This window comes from Pomacea canaliculata, linkage group LG6 (genome assembly GCF_003073045.1).
Source record: "Pomacea canaliculata isolate SZHN2017 linkage group LG6, ASM307304v1, whole genome shotgun sequence".
Taxonomy (NCBI): Eukaryota; Metazoa; Mollusca; class Gastropoda; order Architaenioglossa; family Ampullariidae; genus Pomacea; species Pomacea canaliculata.
Window position 1 is genome coordinate 23,663,613 of NC_037595.1, and position 14,540 is coordinate 23,678,152.

General features: G+C 35.8%; 2 protein-coding genes across 2 annotated transcripts; both read left to right on the top strand.

Moving 5' to 3' along the window:
• The first annotated feature begins 68 nt into the window (after nucleotides 1-68).
• LOC112566228 (nuclear migration protein nudC-like) lies at nucleotides 69-13,453 on the top strand. Its single transcript, XM_025242274.1, has 10 exons — nucleotides 69-229; nucleotides 3,090-3,167; nucleotides 3,492-3,704; nucleotides 8,586-8,657; nucleotides 9,559-9,675; nucleotides 10,160-10,228; nucleotides 10,436-10,561; nucleotides 11,779-11,862; nucleotides 12,253-12,371; nucleotides 12,604-13,453. Exons 1-10 carry the CDS (start codon nucleotides 149-151, stop codon nucleotides 12,653-12,655), a joined length of 1,011 nt encoding a protein of 336 aa, XP_025098059.1. The 5' UTR covers nucleotides 69-148; the 3' UTR covers nucleotides 12,656-13,453.
• On the top strand, nucleotides 3,711-8,579 carry LOC112566231 (uncharacterized protein KIAA1211 homolog). The gene is made up of 3 exons (XM_025242277.1): nucleotides 3,711-5,438; nucleotides 6,069-6,227; nucleotides 6,618-8,579. Exons 1-3 carry the CDS (start codon nucleotides 5,298-5,300, stop codon nucleotides 6,786-6,788), a joined length of 471 nt encoding a protein of 156 aa, XP_025098062.1. The 5' UTR covers nucleotides 3,711-5,297; the 3' UTR covers nucleotides 6,789-8,579.
• Nucleotides 13,454-14,540: the final 1,087 nt, after the last annotated feature.

Consider the following 14,540-nt stretch of genomic DNA (forward strand, 5'->3'; position numbering starts at 1 on the left):
TTAATGATAGATAACTTATTCTTAAATAGTCTCTGCTCCAATAGCAACAGATTGTTTGGAAGTACACAGAGTGCTCTCCCGTACAGACATTCTCCGAAATTTGTATTTCGTGTGTAACGTTGAATTTCTGTTGGTAAGAACTTTGATCATGCCGACCACACCAGATCCTGAGCGTTTTGATGGATTACTTATGACATTAGCACAGCAGTGTGAAGGAGGAATAGAGGAGGTATGACTTCTTAGTGAATAAACTATAAGCAAAATATTTTACTAAGAGCGTTTCTCTCGAACGTTCTACGTCGGCATGCGATGTAGTGCTGAGTAAATGAATTAGACATCATATTATCAAACTAAACAATCTTAAACTACGCAGGTGTATATCTCTCGTGCTTTCTCTCGATAGATTTAGTTGTTGTTGTCCACTTGTAATAACTTGTGACAAAAGTAAAAAAATTAGACATAAATAAATATAAAATTGTATCCACTTTCTTTTTGATGTGATGTGAAAGGCTTCGAAAAACAAAGCACTATTGTGGGTCAGTTTCTGCTTAGTTCTCTTAATACTACTACTACTAATAATGTATTTTGAAATACATGGTGGTCACGCATGTGGGGGGACGGGGGACCATATGTGCTCGCTATTTTTTTTAATCTAGTGTGTGTAGTTTTTTAGTTTTGTTATTTTATTTCATGCACAGTGATGGTTGTGACTTCTGGCAAAATGTGAAAGTTCATGAATTCGGGAATTGTGATGTCGATTAGTGTCTATCTTTGGATTTCTGTTGTACTGGCGTCAGGACAACAACATCAAGATGGCGGTGTAGCAATATGAATCGTTGAGCAATATGAATCGTTGAAGCGAGGCATGCTCATGCGTAGATCATGCTATGGATCTTCTAGTGTTGTTGAACGAATTAACAGACATTTTCGTGGTATTTTTCTAAATCAAAACCAATAATAAAGCGTGAGTTTTATGTGTTTAGGTTTTTCATGTTGTTTTTATTTAAATTTGACGTGCATTTACTCTTTAGCAGACGATCAAACACCCACTCGCGCAGGGATATCAAACAAAAATAGTCCACTATCCACATCACTTGCAAGCTATAATAATTTGAACCTAAAAGTTTTATTTGTTTCTCAACTGTTAAATTTAACTTTGTAGTATTTTATTTCTTGTAAGGTTCAGTACATTCTCTTCGCATGCCTTGCTTCAACGATTCATATTGCTGAACGATTCATATTGCTACAGCGGCCACTCTGTTTACGCGAGAGAGTTTCTACTCTCCTTGAGATCTTTTGACCGTCCCCTCTTTTCGAACCTTCCACAACAAATGACTAGAGAGGAATGAGAGCGGGTACACAGTGCAGACTGTGGAGATATGGACTGGATAAGAAGCAGTGAATGCCACCTTGTAGTACGTGAAACAATCTGCACCTCAGATATCAAACTGTTGTCAGTCTCCCTTCGCCCCTTCTACCTTCCTAGGGAATTTCTGGAACTGTTCTTTATATTAGTGTACATTCACCCTAAAGCAAATGCTACGTCTGCCAGGAAGGTAATCGCTGATATGACACACAGACTTCATTCTGTGTCACCAGATGCATCAAAATTTATTCTCGGCGACTTCATCAACTGTAACCTAAGATTTTAAAAACGTATGACCAGTATGTGATCTGCCCAACAACCCAGAAACACACCAAACTGGATTTATCTCATGGTACAATCCCCGCAGCATACAAAGCCAAGCCTCTGCCATCTTTTGGGCTTCTTACCACCACAGTGTGTTTCTGGCCTATGTGTACAGACCTGTGTGTAAACACATGAAGCCTGTTGTTAAGTTAGTGAAGCGTTGGAAGGATGAAAGTGTTGAATGTTTGCAAGGTTGTTTTGATTGTACAATGTGGGATGTTTTCTATAACTCGTGTAATTGCCTTGATGAACTAACAGATGCTGTTTCCTCTTACATTTCTTTCTGTGTTGATTCGGTAATACCTTGTAAAACCATTGTCATATTTCCAAACAACAAACTGTGGGTAACCAGGAGCTTCAAACATGTACTAAGAAAATACATATTAATTCACCGGTGATGTCTTGGCTAAAAGATCTGCGGATAGAGAGGTAAGGGATGCAATCAAAAGAGCTAAAAGAGAATATAAAGATAAGATAGAGTGACGTTATTGTGCCAGCGACCTTCGTCATGCCTGGCAGAGGATCAAGTCTATAGCAGCTGTTAATCAGAAGATGAACCACACTAGGAAACCAGTCAAACTCAATGGTATGAGCAATCAGGACTTGCCAAATGTTTTGAATAACTTTTATGCACTTTTTAAGAACCATGATTTTTCTAATAAAGCTAGCGAACTCAGTCGCTTGTCTCTGACGACACAATTATTTCTCAAGTCTGTGTGATGGAATCGCTAAAGTGGGTCAAGGTCAACAAGTCTCAGGGGCTTGATGGGATCTGTGGGCGTGTCTTACACTGCTGTGCTGTGCTGTTCAGTTGGGCGGAGTGTTTTAACATCTCTTTCAACTCTCTCTTGACTCAGGCCACATTCCATCATCGTGATACTCCCCAAAAAACCTAATCCCAGTCAGCCAAATGATTTTGCGGCCAATAGCACTAACCTCCCTTGTTATCAAAGCTCTCGAGAAAATTGTCAAAAATCTCATATTAACATCCGTAGACAGTAAATTGGACCCACTGCAATTTGCCTATAGGAAGGGAAGGGTTGTTGACAGTGCCAAGTTGTTCATTCTGAACACTCTGTACAAACATTTGGATAAGCCAAAGATGCATGCCAGACTACTCTTTGCTGATTTTAGTTCTGCATTCAGTACAGTGCAACCTTACCTTCTGGCTTTGAGGGTGATTTCTGATTTTGATCATCCACATCAACTGGTTCTGTGGATAGTGGATATTTCGACTTGCAGACAACAGAGGATGTTTGTAAACAGTAATGATTCTGATATTGTTGTTATAAGCACTAGGTAATATAAGTAGACACTGACCTGAATTATTTGTGTAATGGTATGCAAGTGATTCGTCTTTTAAAGCTTCTAAATTGCCTGTGGTGCATTTTATTTTCAGCTACTTGGTTCATTCTTTGGCTTTCTTCAGAGAAAAACAGATTTTTACACAGGAACAGGAGCTTCAAAAGCTGAGGAGGTGTGTTCATTTAGTATATACCATTGTATTATTATTGGAAGGCCCAATCTGCTGTATAAGCATTGTTTGGACTGGTTACCATATCATTTTAAGTATTATGTATCATGGAATCCGTGTCTAAGATAAGAGAATAGATTTTCCCACTGGTACAAGGATTTTATCGACACATGGATGTTATTGTTATTATAATTGCATTAACATATCCTCAGTTTGCAGTTTTTCTGATCAGATTGATGTTTATATTTATACAACTTTATAATGTTAATTTCTTAAATAAAACAAAGACTTGTGGTTTATTAATCAATTAATTCTTATTTATTTCAGTTGGTAATGACTCAGTTTAAAAAATACCAGGCAGTGGCACAACAGATAAAACAACAACAGATAGAAAAAGAGAAGAGGAAAGCAGAAAGAAAAGCAAAAGAACAAGAAGAGGCTGAAAAGAAGCAGAAATTGGAGGAGAAATCAAAAGATGAGCCAAAGATTAAGGAGATTACTGATGAGGAAGCAGAACTCCTTCAGGAAGAGATCGATGAGGTTTGTTGTCCCACACTTGGCTAGCTAAATGCACTACCAACAGACTTGCAGCAAATCATTTCTAATCTTCTTTTCAGGCATATTGCTAGTGCAACAAATCATATATGTCTTAGAATTTTTACCTTTACATCAACTGAGGAACAGCTAATATGGTCTGCTGATACTGGTCATCAGTAGGAAAGGGTTTGAGTGCTTACAACGTGGGCTTTTCTTGAGTGGTGATGAATAGGCTTAGTATGGAATGGCTAGCCCACTCTTTTATGTTTGCTAGCCAGTTCTTATCAATCTCCTTTTGACTCTAAGATATCCTAAAGGATAATCTTAGAATGTATAGCTGGGTCAATTAGCTAGAACAATTCCAAGGGATTCCTCGTGTCCTATGAGGATGGCCACTGCCTTATAAATAAGGCTTAGATGCATTTTAAGAACTATACCATGCTATGAAAGACTTTCATCAGCAATTGCATGTTTATATACTGATTGTGAATTTCTCATTAGCATTCCTTGCTTGGCCTTTACCTGATCATGGTCAGAATTTACATCAACCCACATCTGCGGTTTTAAAAAGAGTTGCAAAACTTTGTATTTTTTTTAATAGCAAATGAATAAAAGTGCAGTGTTTTGTTAACTTGCCAGCTTTAATTTTTGCTTCACCTCTTTACATTTCCCCATCTGACTTACACAAACACACACATGCTCTCTTTCCTCTTTGTTTTTCTTCAAAATGTTCTCAGAAAGTTCAGACTTTAACCTTTATAAAATTAGATTGTCAGCAAACAAGTAATGTGTCAAGTGCTCCAACTAAAGAGTGATTCACACATTGCAATGTTTTCAAGACTTGCACTTGCAGTCATGTACCCTTCTCCTTGTAGGTAGTAAATGCCACTTGCATCTGGCTTGCGAAGTGACCTCATGACATTTGTGCTACAAATTATGGGTGTAAGCGGTATACAGACAACCGTGACAAAACATATTTGTAGTAGCTGCTGCAGCTACTGAAGTTATTTTACTAGAAGAAGCAGAAAGAAGAACCATCTCACCCTCTTGATTGTTTAGGAGTACTAAGCTTCTAGATCCAACAGCGCTTCAGTGGCTCCAATGAGACTTTCTTTGATGTTGGATTTTTATAATGTGCCATAGTCCTTCATGCCAGATTCTAGGCCTTCTTAAAGTCAGCGAAGTTACAGTAGAGGTTCTTGTCATCCTGAAGATATTTTACATACATCTTAACCACAAGAAACATCAAACTGCAGTGAGAGAGGTGTCGCTGAAGGAGATATTTCCAGAACAAGAAAGTCTTCAATGCTCGTTTAAATGTAGGGCTGGCTGAATGGTTAAATGGAGAATGGCAATGGGTTTTATAGTTTGGATCTAGCATACTAGAAGAATCACTTGCCAAACTGTTCGGTAGGAACTTTTAGCAGGAGTAGGACAGTGGGGTCTGTCAAAAAAAAAACCCCAAAACAAAGGTAAGAACAATGGAGAATAGACATTGAGGATGTTAGTCATAGTCCATGCTTATAGTTGACAGGACTTTATGTTCCTCTTCGACACATACAGCGACATCAAAAGGTTTTTTCTCCTTATTTCTTCATGCTAAAGCTAAAAGAGGACCAATTAAAAATGGAGGAAGAGGAAGCTGTATTGAGGGAAGAAAAGGAAACAAGCAGCATGCCAAAGATTAAAGAGATCTCGGAAGAAGAAGCTATCAAACTTCAACAAGAAATTGAAAAGGTCTGTCAAGCTAGCACAGGAATTACTGGTTGTTTTGAATTTTTTTCTTTTTATGAGGACTTTTAAAAAAAAAGTCTTTCTCGGTCTTATTGAAGAGTAGGTTGTTCTAAAAAAATGCTTAGCAGAAAGACTGATCATTGCCACATATTAACCGCTAGTAACCCGCCTCTTGTTCCCTGTCACAATACAGTCTTGAAAGTAGTATGAATGTCACTTGTCTGTTCTCAAGTTTTTCATGGTCACAAGAATCAGAATTGCACAAACACCAGAGGCTTATTTTTACCAAGGCTTTTTTCACTTAGATCAATGACAGTGAACATATTTTTATTAGTACTAGACATGGTGTTTGCGTCAAAACAGACGAAGTAACTCTGCCTGGGAAAATTTCTAGTGTGGATTCTCCAAAGTCACAAAATGATTGGTCATGATGTCACTACAAGGGGCGTAGTGTCTAGCGGTTAATAGGTTCCTGAAGACATTCAAATAATGTCTAAATGCATGCATATTATGTAGAATATGCACAGCTTTGAGAACACTATGAAAGTTATTACTTTTAAACCAAGGACTCCCATGATTTAATGCTCAAAGAAAATTGAAGGTGAAGATCTTTATTTCTTTTCTTCACAAAAGCTGAAGGAAGAAGAGAGAGAAAAAGAAATAGAAGAGGAAGAAGAAGAAAGGGAAGAGGAGGAAAGGCAAAGAGTAGAGGAGGAGAGAAAAAGGGCAGATGAAAAGATCAGAGAACTCACAGATTATGAAGCAGACATTCTTCAGCATGAGATTGACCAGGTTTGCCTTCAAACCCAGATATTTTTGGTCACCATGATAAGAGGATGTGGAACTCTAGAAGCATATCATAATGACAGTTTCATTTTATAGCACCCCTCTCCCACTTCCCACAACATATATATATATAGGGTTTGTGTAAGAATTGTCACATCATCAGAGTTTATCTTACTGGAACAAAATATTGTGGTCTGGAACTTCCCAGCACTGATGATTTCCATCAGAGCTTTTACAAGATGAACCTTCTTGAATTAATGTAGTACAAGATGAAAATAATAGATCTTTGTGTGCGAATTTCTGGAAATCACAGTTACCTTTAAATTTAAAATTGAGAAGAGATACCAATTCTTCTTTTTTGTCTTTTTTTATTCTTATCTTGCTGGTGTACAAAAGGCAAAGCAAGATCAGATACAAAAGAGGAAGATTAAATTAGAGAAGAAAGCACAGGAAAAAGAAGAGGCAAGAAAAAGGATGGAAGAAACTAAGATAAGGGAAATTACAGATGAAGAGGCTGCAAGACTTCAGAGTGAAATACTCAAGGTTTGTCTTCAAACATCCAGCTAACACGAATAACATGAACTTGGGGGCAATGCAGTGGAGGAAATATCTTAAAAGGTTTTATAGTTAAATTTCTGTCTTTAGCATATGGTAAAGAAAATTGCTTTCTTGCATACGGAGATTAATAAGTATTCTGAAATTTCATTTTTCAAAATCCAGTTGAAAATGTGTTCAGATGTACACTTGTAAACTTGCAGTAAAGATGACTCTTATTAATACACAATTAAAGTAGACCATAAAATGACATGTTCTGTACATTTGTTTTCTTGTATTACATCTGAGCAAAAAAGAATAAGTGAACAGAGGTGAAAGCTGCAGTGTCCTGTTAGATTTTGGCTTAAGGTTCTGGTTTGTTGGTGGGTTTAAGGCCTCAACACACCTTTTTTTTTTGTTTACATATTACCTACCCTTTTATAATATTTTTGTTCCTTGTGTTGGCTTTTGTTGTTAAGGATGTTATCATATTACCTGGGGTTTTTTGTTTCTTAACCTTTTTTATGTAATATTATTTTCTCTCACTATGATATATAGCCTTAGTTGCTGGCACAGCATGAAACACTAACAAGCAGATTGAGAGCTGCGTTTGTGGCATCTGTGAAAATGGGTTGCGAAGCATAAAAGTTTGAAAAAAATTCTTTTCACTCAAACATCTTTTGTATTTTATTGTAAAGAAACAGAATTCAATTAGAATAAGTGCAACAAAGGGCAGACAAGAAATCTGAGAGTGAGCAGAGGAACAACTAAAGAATGAGTTATTTAAACGACCTTGGAGATGACAAGCCATGTATGGAAGGAGTGCTGAACTTTTTTGTCATCAATACCTGTTCCATTGATGTGCTTACTTTATCTCCTTTGTATCTGTGTGATGTTGAAGGACTTAATATGAAATACATCATCCAGTAGAGAAATCTATTAACAAAATTTTGACATTTATGATAGCATGACTATACAGCACAACTACTGTATGTCCTGCGGACTGGCATGCCAGTAAAATTTAGAAAGGAAATGTGCACTTTTTTTTCTTCACCTTATCTATTTTTTTTCAATTTTTGTTTATGTTGACCAGTTTTAAGCAGATGACATCTGACACTGGTAAACTGCAGCCATGTAACATTTGCTAAAGCAACAAGATTAAATGAAAACTGAATTTTTTTTTAAAGGGTAATTTTCCTTCTACCATTTCTGAAGGAAATGATCATTCACAGTAGGTGTAAGTGTATATATATATATGCAATAACATTTATTCCTGGCTGACTGCTGGAGCACTTGTGTCATGAGCTTGTCACTGAAAGAGAGCAATTATTACTGTTGATTTTTCTTTGTAATAATTAATACCCCTTGACCATATATATTCCTGTTCTTGATAACTAACCATTCTCAAAGTTGGTTGCAAAATCTGCACAGACTGCAACGACTGGCGTTCTGCTGAAGATTACTAGTGATAGCGAATCTGCATATCCAGGTTTGTGATAGTCCCAGCCCATGTTTGGCATCCCACATATATCAACACATAAAATGGTTATGTTTTTATTTTTCCTTAGTGCATTCTTAGTGTGATAATAGTAATTTCTTCAAATTGCCATAGAGCATGGAGGACTTTTACTGTTTCGTTCTTCCTCTGTAGTCATTTGTCCTTATACCACACTTTCTCAACTCCTCTCGCTTATTTATGAACATTTATAAATTAATATTATTTCCAACTGTCCTCTGATAGAAGACAGGGGAAAATCCAAGACTGGGAACATGAGATGATGAGCCTACCCCTAACTATTAGCTTTTTTATCATTCACTTTGTTATTTCAGGCAAAGAAGAATGCAATGACAGAAGATGGAGATGCCAAAGAAGCAGACAAAAAGAAAGATGAACCTGTAAAGGTATCTAAGACTGAAGGATAATTATGTGTTTCCAGATCATTGTTCAGGCCATGTTGTTGATGCCATGTTATTTACACAATGAAGGAGTGAGAGTTGTTATCTTTTGCTGGATTTCAGTCATTTAAGTGTGAAGAATGGATGAAAATTGTCAAACCTTGGAAAACATCCATAAAAAAAGTTTAGCTTGATAATACACCCATCATAAACTCAAGCTGCAAACTTCAGATGCTGTAAAATTGTAGTTCGTTGTCTAGATAGCAAAGGAATAAATACATTTTTTTTAGCGAGATCATGAAATATCCATTTGATCCTAGATCAATTTATGCATAAGTCTACAAGGTACAACAAATATCAGATTAGAAAGTTGTGAACTGTTTTTTCATATAATTTTGGTTTATGATTTAATAGTTGAGTCTTTCTAAACAATAGCATTTTGCTTTGCCTGGGAAATTTTTGTCCCTTTTTTTTTTTGGTGGGGTTTTGTATCTTAGTAGCAAATATTTTAAAAAAAACGATGTTTTAAGATCCAGGACACCCATTTCAGAATTTATTTTTCATTTGTGTTTTTATATTTCATTTCATAAAAGGGGATTTACTTCAGCCTGTTGGAGAATGAGAAAGAACTTTTGTGCAACAAGTTCTGCATTCATTTTAGATCTTGCAAATATGTATTTTTGGTGTTTGGGGCATTTGTTGATGTTGCAAAGATTTGAAAAATATTAATGCATTTGCTGCATTTTCAACTGATTAAATTTTAGTAAATTTTTACATTTTGATATAAAAGACTATAAAGGAGTGGATTGTAGATCTTCTGTGAATGCCTTTGTCCTTTTTTTTTTCTTTTTGAATGGACTATATTTTGAACATAGTGTCATATTCTTATTGCCTTTTTTATCTACAGAAGGATGATGATGAAGAAGAAGAAGATGAAAAAGATAAAGGTAAACTCATGCCAAACAGTGGCAATGGAGCTGACTTACCAAACTACAGGTGGACACAGACTCTTTCAGAAGTTGAGGTGAGACTAATAAAATACAAGAAGAATCATGAACCACATAAAGAATTTAAATAACAGATAATAAGAGAAAACTGAGACGAAAGCGGTTTTGCACCAAATATATATTATGTGGGACTATCGCCAAGGATATTATAACGAGGGCATTGACACTTGGTAGGGAAATTATTTCAGGATTCATGGTCTTATTACAACTGAAAAAAATAAATAATATTCTTATCATATCATAAAGGAAGAAAAGACCATGCTACTATGTAACTAGTTTTTACAGTGAGATAATAAAAGTGCATGAAATTCTAAAAATGCTTGCATTTTAAAATAATTATTTAAATTTCATTATTCATTCACATTTTGCTTTTAATTTTCATTTGTTTCTCAAGTGCCCTCTTCATCATTAAAGAAAAGCTTGATGTCTGACAGTCATAGACCCTGGTATACCAAAGATAAAAAAAATCTTTAGTGTTTTTTTTTTGCTTTTTCTTTGCAGATACGTATTCCATTTGACGTCAAATTTGATTTAAAGGGAAGAGATCTTGTCGTTGAAATAGGAAAAAAGGTAAAGTACTGAAAAGATGCCTTTGGGAGTGTGGGGTAAGCTAAAATAGCTGATCACATTGCACAGATGATGTTAGTGATTATCTGCTAAATGTTTTTGTGCCATGAGGAAGATGACAGAAAAGTTTATGTTGAGAAAGTGGGTGTACCAGGATTTAGATATTTTTATCAGAGAAAATATGGAAAAAAGCATTTCAATCTATAACAGCACATCAAGGCAGGACTGAAAGGACATCCACCAGTTCTTGATGGCGAAATGTACAACAGTATCAAGATGGAAGAGTCCACATGGTGCATAGTTGACAAAAGAACACTTCTCATCAACTTAGAAAAGGTCGGTGCTCATATATTTTTCATAAGAATCGGATGACAGGGTGAACAGTTAGCACCATTTATTATAGGCTGTTCTGTGACCATAGGTAAAAAATGACAGCTATGAAGTATATGTTGATCAAGTTTGCTAATATTGGTTGGTTAAATTGCTCTTTTTTATGAGTTCTTGATGAAATCATTCACAATACTCCATGCATTCAAGAAGTTCAGCCTCTGTCTCAACAAAAATGGCCACTTGGAAGTGCAGATTCAGAGAACATATCTGTGATATAAACATGATTTTCTCTATCCATTAAAGCCTGAAGGTTTCTATTAGATTTATATGCAAAACGTTTGACTAATATCAAATAGATAAGGCTTATTAGGCATTCATTTAGCCTTGGCCTGGGTTGATCTCACTTTAAAAAAAAAGACAGACATGCAAGACTACCATCAAGTCTTTTATATTTTCAATTTTTCAATCTTTTATTGTTAATAGTTTATAGTTAAGTTTATTCCTTATTACTCCTAGAGGAGCATAGGGCCGCAGCAACACCTCACCAGCAGACCCAGGTTTTGGGCTCATGTGGCTCCTCTCTACTGTTCTTTTCCTAGTCTGCTTTGGTATTCCAACTCGCCTCTTCCCCTGAGGTTCCAGTCAAGTGCCTGCCTAGCAATGATGTCAGGGCCTGCTGCTTTGCCACTTTTCATGCTTTTAATATCTTTGATGATTTCTGTCTTAGTGGGAGGGCTAGTGTTGATGTGAAATTGTTAAGTTGTTGGTGGTATGTCAGGTAAGAATGGTGAACGAGGTCGATTTAGGATCTCTTTGAAGTGTTCCATCCAGTGGTCTCTTTGTCCTGCATCGTTTGTTATGGTCTTGCCATCTTTGTCTTTCACCGTCTTATTTAGGTTAATGTTCCTGCCAGACAGAGTTCATGTTATATCATATAGTTGCTTCTTTATTTTCTGTGTAGCTGCTGTCTCTGCTTCTTCTGTCAGTTCATTGGTGATGTGTCCTGTCCCTTCTTGTTCTTTTATTTTTAATAGTTTTTGTTTTTAATTTCCAAAAGGACTGGGGTTTGGGAGAGAAGTCTACATGCTTTGTAGGAACTGAGGCAGATGCAATATGTTCAACCAAAATCAACCCAAAATATTTTTCAATTAGATGGGCCAAGGATGTTGAGACTAATGCTAACATAACTGTTTTTCATGGTTTTTATTTTCTTTCTGTGGCAGCTAAATCAGATGGAGTGGTGGAGTCGCATTGTCACAACTGATCCAGAGATAAACACCAAGAAAATAACTCCGGAAAACTCAAAGGTTTAAAAGTTAATATTACTAACAATGTTGACAGTGTCATAGAGATACCCAGGGTCCCCAACTTTGAATGCCTTGAATCTAGATAGCATTTCAACTCTCTTCCATGACCTGATGAATTTTTAGTGTTTTTTTTTTTTTTTAAAGAAAAAAATTATTTTGCATGAGATAATGTGCATATAATCATGTTAGCAGCAAACATTCTCAGTTTCAAAAAAAAATGTCTTAAAACAGTGTTTTCACTTCTCACATTTCAGCAGAAGTCTTTCAAAAATTGGTAGCATTTTTACTTACAGCTCAACACTTGATCACGGATAAAAATTGCAGTAAAAATTGCATAGCTATTTTTTCAGTTATGGATTTAGTGTTAATGTTAAGTGTGTTTTTTGTCAGTTGTCAGACCTGGATGGAGAGACAAGAGCGATGGTGGAAAAAATGATGTATGACCAAAGGCAGAAGGAGATGGGGCTGCCAACATCAGACGAACAAAAGAAACAAGATGTGTTGAAAAAGTGAGCGAAATAATAGGGAGAGTGATGTCCCTTCACCTAACTGGCTTTAGGGGACTGTCGGTCGGTCTCTTTTTTTTTTCTGTAAAGCACCATGAGCCTTCCCATAGAACTGGAATATGGGGCTCTGTTAGTTCACTATATTCATTGTTTTTATTCATCCAGCAGCTGTGTATGCAGATGTGTTCATTTTTAAAGTAAAAGAATATTAAAAGAAATAAAATTTGTTTTGCAGGTTTATGGAGCAGCACCCAGAGATGGACTTTTCCAAATGCAAATTTAACTGACACAATTAATTGGTTCCACTCAGATATCATCAATTTAAAATGCAGACAACTCGTATGGATTTCTCTTCCAGTCACTTAAATTCCTGTGTTGGCAAGAAGTTGTGTTTAGAAGTTTGTATTCAGCTTTCAGGGGATTGATAGAGGGTAGTCATAAAGGATACAGATCTATAATCTGTTTTCTCTTTTTTTAATATATGGTATAAAACATCAAAAAAAGACTTACCCAGAATTTGTGAGTTTTTAATGAATGCTTGCAAGTGGGTGTGTGTTTGTTAAAGTTAAGAATGTGCAAAATAACTGAGTAATAATAATAAAGGTCTCTTGTGTAGCACCTTATTCCTATCCTAAGAGCAAGCTCAAAGCGCTTCATGAAAATAAACGTTTACATTTAATTATGTAATACAAAATGCTTCACAAACTTATTCATGGAACAAAGTGGAACAAAGAGAAAACCATGAGGGATTGGTAAAATGATGTGTTGCTCAACATTTGGTGAACAACTTCATTAAAATCAGGATTTAAGAGACATTGGTCATGCCCAGTCATCTGATTCTGCTGCTATCAACCAAAATAAATGTAGGTTAATTTCATAGCCTGCTTAAGCAAAATAAGAAACTTGGAATCAGTACCATAGAGGATGATCATGAGTGAAATTCATCATCTCTTTTTTTTTTTAACTTGGTAATCCTAAGTGAGAAATTGGTGCCCAAAAAACAAAGGGCTTTTTGTTTTCTTTTTGATGTTAGTAACTTTCATTTTAATCATATCATTCTGTCAAATAAAAGAAGTCGGAGATGATTCTGCTGTTGGTCTTGTATTGCTGTAAAAGTGTGAAATCATTGATGACTGTGCAGTAGTTTATTCAGTGCATTAGTTATGTGAAGTGTATGTTAACCTGGAAGGCATGTCAAAAGTGAAAATGAACAAAATCCTGTTCCCTATTAACACACTATTAACCCTCTTAGCACCACATAAAAATATAACATGGCAATGACTGGCTTATAATTAAAGACTGTGAAGATGGTTTGTGGGTGGTTTGTTTTTTATTATTGCTGTTCTGAGGTAAACATTAGCCCAAGAAAAATATACATTTTTGGAAAAAAGAAAACGTGAGCTTGATCCTATTATCTCCTCTCTGCATGTTAATTGCCTGGATATCCTGTTACCACATAAATGCTTCTATCACATCTGGGCACTTTCCTCTTTTCAAGTCATTTCTTGTCTGCCCATTTATAAAGAAACCAAGTTTAGATAACAACTCAAGCAATTACAGACCAATTTCAAACATGCCCTTTCTGTCCAATGTTCTAGAATAGATTCTTTCCCAGCTTATTGTACACATGGAGCAAAATAATCTCAATCCATTCTAGTCACCTTATAGAAAAGGCCATGGTACTGAATCCGCATTTCTTAAAGTTGTAAACGATCTACTCCTTAGTGCTGCAATGATCATAGCGAATAAAGTCGCATTGAAAATATATAGCTATGGCCATATATATAGTTCACATGCTAGCAAAAAAAAAAAAAGTACATGCAGCTATAGTAAATTGATGCACTGCATTCGATCATAAGCCGACATGATCACGACCACTGGAAGATATGTAGAAGTTAATAAATGGAGAAGATTTTGTGTATGAACCAAAAATGAAGATGATATAACTCATTGAAAAATAAACTATTACCATATCATTCATCGGATTAAAACTGTTTAAATCCACTGCGATGGCAACCGAAAGAATAATTGGAAAATAATCTAAAGATAAAGAATGCAGACAAATTTTTTTTCTTAAATGAAAGCGAATGAGGACGACTGCATGACAGTTGATACGTAGAGGCGCCTCCCCCTGCATTAGCCAAAATAAAAATTTTTGTTCCTCGTAATTCC